The sequence below is a fragment of the Photinus pyralis genome, unplaced genomic scaffold (genome assembly GCF_008802855.1).
Source record: "Photinus pyralis isolate 1611_PpyrPB1 unplaced genomic scaffold, Ppyr1.3 Ppyr1.4_LG1, whole genome shotgun sequence".
NCBI classification, from domain to species: domain Eukaryota; kingdom Metazoa; phylum Arthropoda; class Insecta; order Coleoptera; family Lampyridae; genus Photinus; species Photinus pyralis.
The window spans coordinates 38,569,038-38,579,535 of record NW_022170249.1 but is presented as its reverse complement, the minus strand read 5'-3'; the positions used below and the strand labels follow the sequence as shown (position 1 = coordinate 38,579,535).

The 10,498-nt window shown below is 34.2% G+C and overlaps 2 protein-coding genes across 3 annotated transcripts; both read right to left on the bottom strand.

Moving 5' to 3' along the window:
- Nucleotides 1-5,416: 5,416 nt before the first annotated feature.
- Nucleotides 5,417-6,522, bottom strand: LOC116159467 (electron transfer flavoprotein subunit beta). 2 transcript variants are annotated; one of them, XM_031472438.1, is made up of 4 exons: nt 6,352-6,522; nt 5,895-6,293; nt 5,709-5,849; nt 5,417-5,660 (listed from the first exon to the last, which is right to left on the bottom strand). In XM_031472438.1, the coding sequence occupies exons 1-4, from the start codon at nt 6,400-6,402 to the stop codon at nt 5,487-5,489; spliced, it is 765 nt and encodes a 254-aa protein (XP_031328298.1). In that variant the 5' UTR covers nt 6,403-6,522; the 3' UTR covers nt 5,417-5,486. The 2 variants fall into 2 exon arrangements, with proteins under 2 accessions (XP_031328298.1, XP_031328299.1); XM_031472439.1 differs by having other exon boundaries at nt 5,895-6,309; nt 6,352-6,501.
- Nucleotides 6,523-8,467: 1,945 nt separating this feature from the next.
- Nucleotides 8,468-9,312, bottom strand: LOC116159503. Its single transcript, XM_031472483.1, has 3 exons — nt 9,014-9,312; nt 8,727-8,910; nt 8,468-8,671 (listed from the first exon to the last, which is right to left on the bottom strand). The coding sequence occupies exons 1-3, from the start codon at nt 9,259-9,261 to the stop codon at nt 8,483-8,485; spliced, it is 621 nt and encodes a 206-aa protein (XP_031328343.1). The 5' UTR covers nt 9,262-9,312; the 3' UTR covers nt 8,468-8,482.
- Nucleotides 9,313-10,498: the final 1,186 nt, after the last annotated feature.

Sequence of the window (10,498 nt, the reverse complement as noted above, 5' to 3'; positions counted from 1 at the left end):
CAGCGACTTCCTTTATATCACTGATAAGTTTTAATAACTTGTAAGCAAAGAGTAACCATTTGCTTGTAAGTGAGATTAATAGTCAGTGGGTAGTCCCAAACTTATATATAGTATATATAAAGTTGAATTAATGTAATGTAAAATCCCTACAGTGAGCGTTGCTACCGTTACTGAAAAAAATATAAATAAAAATAATATATGTAGTAGTTATTCATTTAGTCGGGTTCTACGTAAAAATCACTTAGAAGAAGTACTGTTTTTGGGACTATCAATGCTGCTTGTGTAACTCCCCTCAATTTTCTTCAAGGAATACCGATTCTATCCTCTGTTCGGTTTTGTAAAGCTCTGCATAGGTAATCTACAACTTTGTATTTGTAAATAAAATTTTACAACCATAGTAAATAATATATACAAACAGGAACATCTTATTTTGTTTATGAAGATTTCCATTTAAGATTACTAGGAAAACCTTACTATTATTATTATTTATTTATTATTATTTACCTCTCTTGTTCTCGGCTCTCAACAGGCTTGCGCCCAATTAATGCGCCATAATGCTTTTTAGCAGAGCTGTACTTGGCAAATGCGAGGCCTGGAGCGAAATATTTTTTTGGAGGGGGGGGGGTCCTAGAATAATAACGTTACCCACACTATGACACCATATTTGCGCTTTGTGAAATGACACTTTGTATATCTCATGTTCAAATTCCTCTGAAAAACGTGTAATCTCATAGTTTTTTGAAAAATAGAAATTAGCAAAAAGTAAAATTCCTTTTGATCTTTGAATATAAAATTAGGAAGAAGTCTAGCCTAATGGGAACTTGTGGTTCCGGGACAATCGGGGGAGAGGTAAGGTGTACCTCTCCCACTTTTATAATAATATAATCGGTTTTAGAGCGAATATTATGCTCCGAATTGCGTTTGCACTGAAGATTTCAATACTGTAATCTTTTGTTGGTACGTATAATAGTCGCGCGCACTTTAAATGAAAACGCTGCCGATACCAATTGGGATACAAAAAATTTTATAGAACAAAAATTAGAGACAATTAAATGTACTACAAAAAAGTCCGCGACGGCATATATCTATCTTTAATCGTTTAGCCATATCAACCATTTAAAGTTGCGCATCTTGATTGCGTTGGCATTCATAGTATCTTTGATTGCTTATCATATATTAAGGGTTGAAGATACATATATGCCATCACGGACTTTTTTGTAGGAAATTAAATTCTCTACAATTTATTTTTTATAACTTTTTTTGTATCTCTTTTTGTTTTCTCAGCGTTTGTAAAAAAATGTACGCACATCTTAATTTTGAACTTTTAATAAACGTTTTACTTAAAAAAGAATCTGGCGTAGGTACGACTCGAACCCTTGACCTACATGTTGTTATAATTTCAGGTGCTTTTGGGGGTTCCGGTTGGGATGATCGAAGCGTTGTAAAAATTGAAACTGTCGTTATTTTTTTGACATTCTGCTCAAAGCGCAAGGGAAAAATGGGAAATGAAAAAAATGATGTTCTTATTTTTATTTTTATTATTAGTGCAATTCACATATTATCGAGCTCCTTGCGAGTATAATAAGGCAGGCCCTTTTGACATCTCCGTGAGTTATGAACTGAATTGCATGAAATTCAATATGGGCATAGCTTTAGCAATATAATACGCAATGGCAAAAGTTGAGCCTAATCGATTCAAAATGCATAGTGCTCTTTTGGTATCTCGGCCATATATGAACCGAATTGCAAACTTTTTTTAATTTATAAATGTATTTAAATGACATTTGATACATATGCACTTGGAATAAAAGCAAATGTAACGCCATTTTCAAAATTTGGTTTGGGCGTACGCAGTGTCTACTTATTTATTTATTTATTTATGAACATAACAGGTTACCCCAATAACAATGTTCATGTATTGTTAATAAAAAACTATTCGAAAACATAAAGAATATAAAAAATATATGTTAAGAGTATTAAAATAAAAAAACAAAAGAAAAAAAAATAAAAAATGCTGTGAACAATTTTTTACAGTCCTTGGATATTGTCACACGATCTTTCAAACTGTCTTAGGGACATATAAAAAATATCTATGGTGTTCTTCCATAAACGCACACTATTATAGAACGCATTTTTGAAATTTTATACATATGCACTTAGAATAAAAGCAAATCTAACACCAGGTTCAATTTGGTTTTGCACATACTATAGCCATACCCAAGAGCTCGTTTGCTATATTTTTAACACAGTTATTTTTACCCATACTAATAAATACACTAAGAGAAGGGCGCGGAGCAAAGCCCTATAATTCATCAAAAGTACGGTTTGGGCTGGATGTCATTTCACTCAACAAAACCAAATGTACTCTATGTAAAAAAATCCGCTGAATCTGAAAATCATAATCCCCTGGCCGGAAACTCCCGATATATATTGTTATACAGAAAAAATGAAGAAAAAATGGGAAAATGTTTTTTTTCGCATTTGACTGCAATTATCTCGTTAACTATCGCCCCGAGTGAAAAAATGAAGAGAAGTGATATTTTCCATTTTTTTCCGGTGAAGTATTCATGCAATTGAATTTGTTTAGAATCGAATTGTCTATGTCCTATGACATACATTTAGTATGAACGTTCATTTTTAATTGTTATTGTTTTTTATGGAGAAATATAAAAAAAACGCATTTCCGAAAATTAACAATCTGTTATTACTGAGTAAAATTCATCCGATCTTTTTGAAAATCCGTATTTGGTCCCTTCTTTTGATAACAAAAACATACGACAAACTCGATCACCGTAGGTATCAGAGCCATTGATTAAATAAACAAACAAATTGGATAACTCCCATAGCATTCTAAATGTTTGTACAGATGGTGGAACCCCAAAGCAACCATTTCCAAAAGTTGTCCCGATGATTTCTGCAAATTGACGGACGGATTTCGACGTATTTTTTTAAATGTAGGTACATTTTCCGAGAGGTTTCTGTTCGCCTATTATGGAGTCACATTTCTTCTTATATTTCGCAAATTATTCCATTTGTTAACTAGCAAGTCTTCGGATTTTGGAAAAAAAAATTTGACAGTCCGTTGATTTGCAAGAATCATCGGGACAATTGTTGGAAACGGTTTGCTTAGGGTTCCACTAGCGGAAAGAATTGGGGGAGAATCTGGGAGTCACCCACTTTGAAAGACAAAGCATGGATTTTTTAATTTGTATTTTTAATTAATCAATGACTATGATACCTAAGGTGATCGGTTGCCGTATTGTTCCGTTATCAAGCTACAGATAATATAAAAGGTAGGATGAATTTTGCTTAGTAACAGATTGTTAATTTTCGGGATTACTTTTTTTATATCTGTCCATACAAAAACAATAACTTTTGAAAATGAATGTTCCATACCAACTGTATCTTATAGAAAATTCGATTCTAATCAAATTCATTTCTCTTCATTTTCTCTCAGAGCAATAGATAACGAGATAATTGAAGTCAAATGCAAAAAAGACGAAATTTTCCCATTCTCTCTTCATTTTTTACGTTTTATAACAATTATACAGGGTCCTATAACACTGCGTCGGTCTTTCCTAGTTCACACCTGGTAAAAAAATAGCAAAAAATACAAATGATGATAGAATGTTATGCATATACAGAAATTATTTTTGAATGTACAGAGTGTCTCATGTTTACGGTGTCAATACACAGCTGTTTTTTTTCAATGGAACAGCATGTTTATTTTTAGCTAATTCGATGTCATTTTTTAAACTCTGCAGGCCAAATTGTTAATTTTTTTTCGAATAATTCTGTTATAAACCAGCCCCACTTTGATAAATCGTAGCGACCTTGATTTTAAAGTTAAGAAATAGAAATCAATAATTTTAATCTGAATAAAAGGCAACACTGGTAATGAGAAAGTTGAATTTAATGATACAGAGTGTTTACAAAAAAATTGTAAAATTTCTAGATTTCAAAGTGCTATAACTATTTTTATTCAAATGGAACTACCACTATTTTGTTTCTCTATTCGATGGTCTGTTGTGCGCTCTTCAATTCTTAGAAGGGATATCCTGTGCCTGAACCCCGTACTTTTTAAGTTATTCAATATTTTTCACTAAACAGTTACACATTAATGAATTACATGTTTATAAACAGGAGTAAACCGTGATAATAAAAAACCAAAGAATGCCAAATAGTAAACAAGTGCCATAAATTAATTGTTTGCTGCAAGTGTACTCATTATTTCCTAGTAAAATAAGATTTTTTAAAAAGACTAGTTCGAAATTCGCCTTTTTAATTAATCTTATTTTACTACGAAATAGGGAACACATTAATTGCAGCAGATAATTTACTTGTGACGCTTACTGGAATTTTTTTGGTTTCTATTATCACGGCTTACTCGATCCTGTTTATAAACATGTAATTCATTATTGTTTTGTGAAAAATATTGAATAACCTAAAAACTAGGGGGTTTAGGCACAGGACACTCCTTATAAAACTTAAATAGCACACAAAACCATATCACGTACAATAAAATTGCTCACAACCTTTGAATTTTAGATTCAGTCACAAAACGAAAGGTACCCACATTTACTTTAAAACGCTGTGAAAACGAAACTTCGTACAGAAAAACTCATAAAACATAAATTGTAGAGAATTTAATTTCCCACAAAAAAGTCCGCGACAGCATATATGTATCTTTAACCATTAATATATGATAAGCGTTCAAAGATATTATTGATACCAACGAGGACACTAGGTACAACTTTAAATGGTTGGTAAGGCTAAACGATTAAAGATAGATATATGCCGTCGCGGACTTTTTTATAGTAAATTTAATTGTCTACAATTTTTGTTCTATGAAATTTTCTGTGTCTAAATTGGTATTTGCAGCGTTTTCAATTATGTACGCGCGCCCATTATCAACATGAGTAAGGTAACAAATCAATGAGTGCAAGTAGGAGAGTTCAGGCTATCTTTGTCCTACACATAAAACGCTCTGTAAGAAGGAAGAGCAGTGACTGCCTTCGGAAAGCGCGCATATAAATCCAAAGGTACTTTTCACGTTCATTTCGTGGCTCCATCTATCGCTCAAGGTACTTTTAGACACCCACGCGAAAGTAGGTACAGGCTTAGACTTCTTACTAATTTTATATTCAAAGTTTTGATGCAATTGTTATAAAAACTAAAGAGTTAGTCCAAAAGAACTTTTAAGATTTGGCTTTAAATTTAGCAACTTTGCCACATTTGACCAACATCTATGTCGTAAGATAAGCGAGATCGCTGTGTTTAGCTGTGAAAAATGGGCTCCATAAATGACAATTATCATTAAAAAAAATTATTATTATTACTATGTTATAATTTATACCAGGTTTCTTGCAAATTTACTTTCACAAGATGTCAGTTATCAGATTTAGAAAATGCTAAACTGTGTTGAATTTATTTTATTGAAGGCACAAGACATTTTCATAAAAATTACACGTGATGATTAAAAAATCTCAGGAAATATGACCACCTTCCTTCAATTTTGCAACGAGTGAATCAACATCAGGTAAAATAACACCGGCTTGTCGGGTTGGAGGATCTTCTACACTTACAATTTTAATTCTTGGCGATATATCAACACCCAAATCTTTAGGCGTCATCTTTGTAATCGGTTTCTTCTTTGCTTTCTACAATATTCATATTATAATCGGCGAAATAGTCAATTTTCAACTTACCATTATATTAGGCAAGGTAGCATACCTAGGTTCATTTAAACGCAGATCTGCACTTATAACTGCGGGAATTTTACATTTAATGGTTTCTAAGCCGCCATCGATTTCTCTCGTTACAGTTAATTCCTTTTCACCTTTCTCAACCTGAATTATAAATTTTTAGAAGAAAATTACCACAATGGCTAATACCTTTGATGCAAAAGTTGCTTGAGGCCAGCCTAATACAGCCGCCGTCATTTGGGCAGTTTGATTGGAGTCGTCATCAATTGCTTGTTTTCCTACAATTATGAGGTCTATATTTTCTTTCTGCGCAATCTTGGCTAGTATCTTTGAAACGTGAATGGGCTGCAAAGTTTCATACTCTGCACCCGATACTTCGACATGAATGCCTTTATCAACACCCATGGCAAGAGCTGTTCTAATGACCTCTTGAGATTGCGCTGGACCACAAGATACAGCAATCACCTCTGAAGCTACCTTTTTTTCTTTCATTCGTATTGCCTCTTCCACTGCAATTTCATCAAAGGGATTCATCGAATGTTTAACACCCTCAGTCACTACCCCCATTTTATCGGGTTTAACACGAATCTGTGTAACAAATAACCTTAGGAAGGGTCCCTGCATGTTTCGACATGTAGATCTTTACCTTAACAGCATAGTCGATTACACGTTTCACTCCTACTAACACACGGGCCATTTTTTCCCGAAATACTAACGAAATGACAGAGGCAAGGCTGGAGTTAATTGAAAAGAGGATTTTAATATTGAACTTTGAACATTGTGATAGATTTGGGACGATGGAGGTGGAGTAATTGCAAAATTTGTTTTGCAGGTCACGTGACACTTATGTCAGATGATACTGTGGCTAAAGACGCGGTTATTTTTAAATGATCAAAAAAGCACAGAAATTGATTCACACTCAAACTGTGACATGTGTAAAGAGGGTTTGTCGGTGTCGACATGCGAGAGAGTTCTAAACATGAAATGAGCAGCTCGTTAATTCTGGATGTGATGTAGGAATTTTGCGAACGCTACGTCACCGATCAGGGTGTAAAGGTGGGTTCATATACTTTGTTTCAAGGGTGCTGAACCTTTCGTCACACTATCTGACGTCATAGCAAAATTAAGGCAGGTCGTAAATTAGTAGTTGGTTTACATATTGTCACATTGACGTTTCAACTTATTTATTAAGGTGTCACTATCGTTCATTATTATCAGACCGTCCAAGTTGACAATCACTTGTAAGGCATCTGGTCCTGATAGGTTTTTTCCTGTCCCCAGGTTTTATAATGGCTAAATGGTCATGTATTTTATGTAGAGGAACTCCGTTGGTATGAATTAAACTCGAGATTAAACTTTTTCCACCGTTTGTAATCACCTCATGTAACCGATTCTTTGCACCGACGACAGGCGAAATGGATACTGCCAGAGCATCAGAAACTCTTTGAGATGAAGTGTATGATGGTTACAGAAAACGCATAGGAACATTTGTAACTTAAAGTTTGTTTAGGCAGTTCGTAAATAAATATTTTGTTTACCTAATGTTGATGTGAAATTAAGTATGCTACCAATGTGAAGGATACGCGTTAAGTTGCGCGAATTTTAATGACCCTTAACTAGCCATTTTTGCAGAAGTAGAATAGGCCATGGTTTATCGGTAAGCCTTTCGCATTTATATATCTTACAAATTTGAAATAAAGCGTAGGCATTATACCACAGGCTCATTGAAATAACAACGCATACATACAGTTTCTGTTCTTTTGCACCACTCGAGATATTCGCATAAGGATCTTGAATATCTTCTGATCCGATTTATTAAAAAAAAAACGCAATTGTGAGAGAAAACAGGTAGTGAAGATATTTATTCCTGAAAAAACTCTCAAATGTTCATATTCAAATCGTATGTACAAAAGAAAAAACGACACTACATCACAAGTAGGCAGTGTTGTAATAGTTACCTTTTTTTTAGTATCTAGATACAGATACAGGTATCACATTAAAAACATACCTAGATACAATTACAGGTACATTTTTGATAAAGTACCTAGGTAAAGATACAGGTGATAAAAAATGTACCTGACATTTTTTAGGTACATGTAGGTACTTTTACGTAATCATAAAAAGACATTTATTAATTTATTCTTTATTAACAGTTCTTAAAGTTAACAATGCCTCAAATGTCTCATCTGACAATCGGTTACGCCTTGGCGTCAATATTTGCCCCCCTGCACTAAATAGGCGTTCAACAGCCGCAGAGGAAGGTAAAATAGTATTATACATTTTAAACATAGTTAAAATAATATCGTAATGCATTAAAGATCTTAAATCTTTTGACTTATCATCGAAATATTGCAAGCATTGCATTTGTACTTGATTTTGGTTACCATCATCTGTCTCATTGAAACTTTCTTTCTTTAAAATAGTAAAAAAATCGTCTTTACTATGACTATCTGAGGAATCATCGCCAGCATATTCACTATTTTTAAAATTGGCATCATAAATTTTTTGACATTCGTTCACAAATAAGGACTTTATACGCTCGTTACAGCTATGAGTTTCATCACTTGAACTATGTAACCCTAACTAATAGTTTTAGGTAAAAGGTACATTCCTTAAAAAGGATCTAGGTATAGGTAAAAGTCTTTGAAAAGAAAGTATCTGAATAAACAATTAAGGTACTTTTAAAGTACCTAGGTACAGTAACTAAGGTACATAGCCTAGGTACATTACAACTGCAAAGTAGGTATATAGTTATAAACGGCCCAAAAATAATATTCTTAAACACGCTCATTCTCTTCTGCCTCATGAATGTAATCATCATAATAATCTTCGTCACTATCAGATTCGTCCAAGTTGATAATCACCGGTAAGATGTCTGATGTATCAATATGTTGTTCCCGTTCCCAGGCCTGGTTTATAATGCCTCTTGTATGATCAAAATATCTTCTCCATTTTTCCGGTGTAACCTAAACATTAAAGTTATTAAGTACTGTTTCACAAAACAGCATATAAAGAGGTTACTTTGTGCAGTGCCTCATTCCATAAAGACAAAACGGCACTGTGTGTGACAGGCTGAATTGAATCGATCCTTGTATCGTAATGCCGTTTGCATTCTGACCATACCATTTCGATTGGATTATACTCGCAGTGATATGGAGGAAGTCTCAAAACACGATGACCATGTTGTAATGCCAGTTCGTCCAATCTGTAAAAATCAACGTGGAGTGAAAAAAAAACCATAACAATCTGTTTCCTATCCAAAGGTCTACCTAACTGCAACCAAACATTTAATTATCAGCGATGCCTACCTAAATAGTTTTGGTGGTATATGATTTTTCACTACTTCCCAGATCTGATCTTGCATCATTGTTGGTGCAAATGTAATGTCTCGTGATGTTAGCCACTCTATAAGTGACATTTTTGTCCAGCATTGATTTGGACTTTTTTCTACCAATCCTGAATGGTAAGAAGCGTTGTCCATAATTATAAGAGAAGGTTCATCCAAGTTCGGGAGCAATTGTTGTTCAAACCACTTCTCAAAGTTAAGGCAATTCATGGAGTCATGATAGCCTCCGGACTTGCTACCAGATTTAAAAATTAGACTTGCGTGTGGTACAAATCCATCTTCTGATCCTGCATGGAGTATTATATACCGGACCCCTTCACTACTTTTTTTTCTAACTGTTTTCAGAGTACCATCTTGCCAGCTTCTTCTAAAAGACCCTTTACTGTATATCCAGGTTTCGTCTAAAACCACAGGTCGTAATGGAAAGAGTGAAGTTTCGTTGTGTTTAAAGTCCCTCAAAAATTGTAGTCTTCTTTGAGCTACATAGGGCTGTTCCATTAAAAATAATCTATTAGAAACGGTGCATCTCCGCCACGTGAATTTCAGTTTCTTCAAACTGCGGGACAAAGAGGTAGCAGATATTTCTACGCCATCAAGTCGTTGAAGATTACTGTGTAAAGAACGGAGTGTAACATTCTCACTTATAAAATCAATTCAATAAGTGTTCTAGCGGACCTCTTCATTTGAAGCAAATCTTCCCTTAGAACATAAAGAATGTTATTTACCTGTGGCATACATTGCATAAATCCGTGTCCTTATTACATGTTCATGTATTTATTTCATGCAGCGGAGGTCCGTGAGATAAACTAATAGCCACACTTTTTTGCGATTTGTAATCGTCATCTTTTTTAACACCTCTTGTACTAATTCTTTTTACAGTCCACAACGATACACCCAGGGCAGCACAAACCCTCTGTGATTAAGTAAGCATATGATTATAGCAAACGCATAGGAAACACTTACATCATATACTGCGCTTACGGGTGTTAAAGTTTTGCCTGCTTCTTTTTCCCCTTGGAAGTAGGTACTGAATCAACTTCAAAATCAAACTTTGCTCACCTTCTGTGTATCGGTTCGTCATATTTACCTAATTGTAACGGTAATGACCTAAATTCATGATATGAGCGAATCGAACCATTATGTAAAATTTTTAAAATACTTGTCTGTTAACGGATTTGCTGCACTGTGGACTTGCCTAAGCGTTTTCAACTTTGATGAATATCATCAACTTCACTTTTGACACAAACTACCTAATCAAAAGGCACACTGGAAATCTGTCCTTAACGAAAATCGTTTGACGGATTGATATTATTGACAGATCAATAATTTGTTTTGTTTGTCACGACTTACGTTAATGACGTAATTTTTTTGTCTCAATCGATTTAAATGTAATGAAGAGAGAATCACATTTATGACGTCAGGTTCAGCACCAGTGAAACAAAGTATA

Excerpts from the sequence above, each read along its gene's own strand:
- LOC116159467 (XM_031472438.1), bottom strand. The coding sequence starts at position 6,402 with ATGGCCCGTGTGTTAGTAGGAGTGAAACGTGTAATCGACTATGCTGTT. Across the intron at positions 5,850-5,894 it reads AAGCAACTTTTGCATCAAAG|GTTGAGAAAGGTGAAAAGGA; the intron begins GTATTAGCCATT and ends TTTATAATTCAG. Across the intron at positions 5,661-5,708 it reads CTACCTTGCCTAATATAATG|AAAGCAAAGAAGAAACCGAT; the intron begins GTAAGTTGAAAA and ends TGAATATTGTAG.
- LOC116159503 (XM_031472483.1), bottom strand. The coding sequence starts at position 9,261 with ATGAATTGCCTTAACTTTGAGAAGTGGTTTGAACAACAATTGCTCCCG. Across the intron at positions 8,911-9,013 it reads ATACCACCAAAACTATTTAG|ATTGGACGAACTGGCATTAC; the intron begins GTAGGCATCGCT and ends TGATTTTTACAG. Across the intron at positions 8,672-8,726 it reads GGAATGAGGCACTGCACAAA|GTTACACCGGAAAAATGGAG; the intron begins GTAACCTCTTTA and ends TTTAATGTTTAG.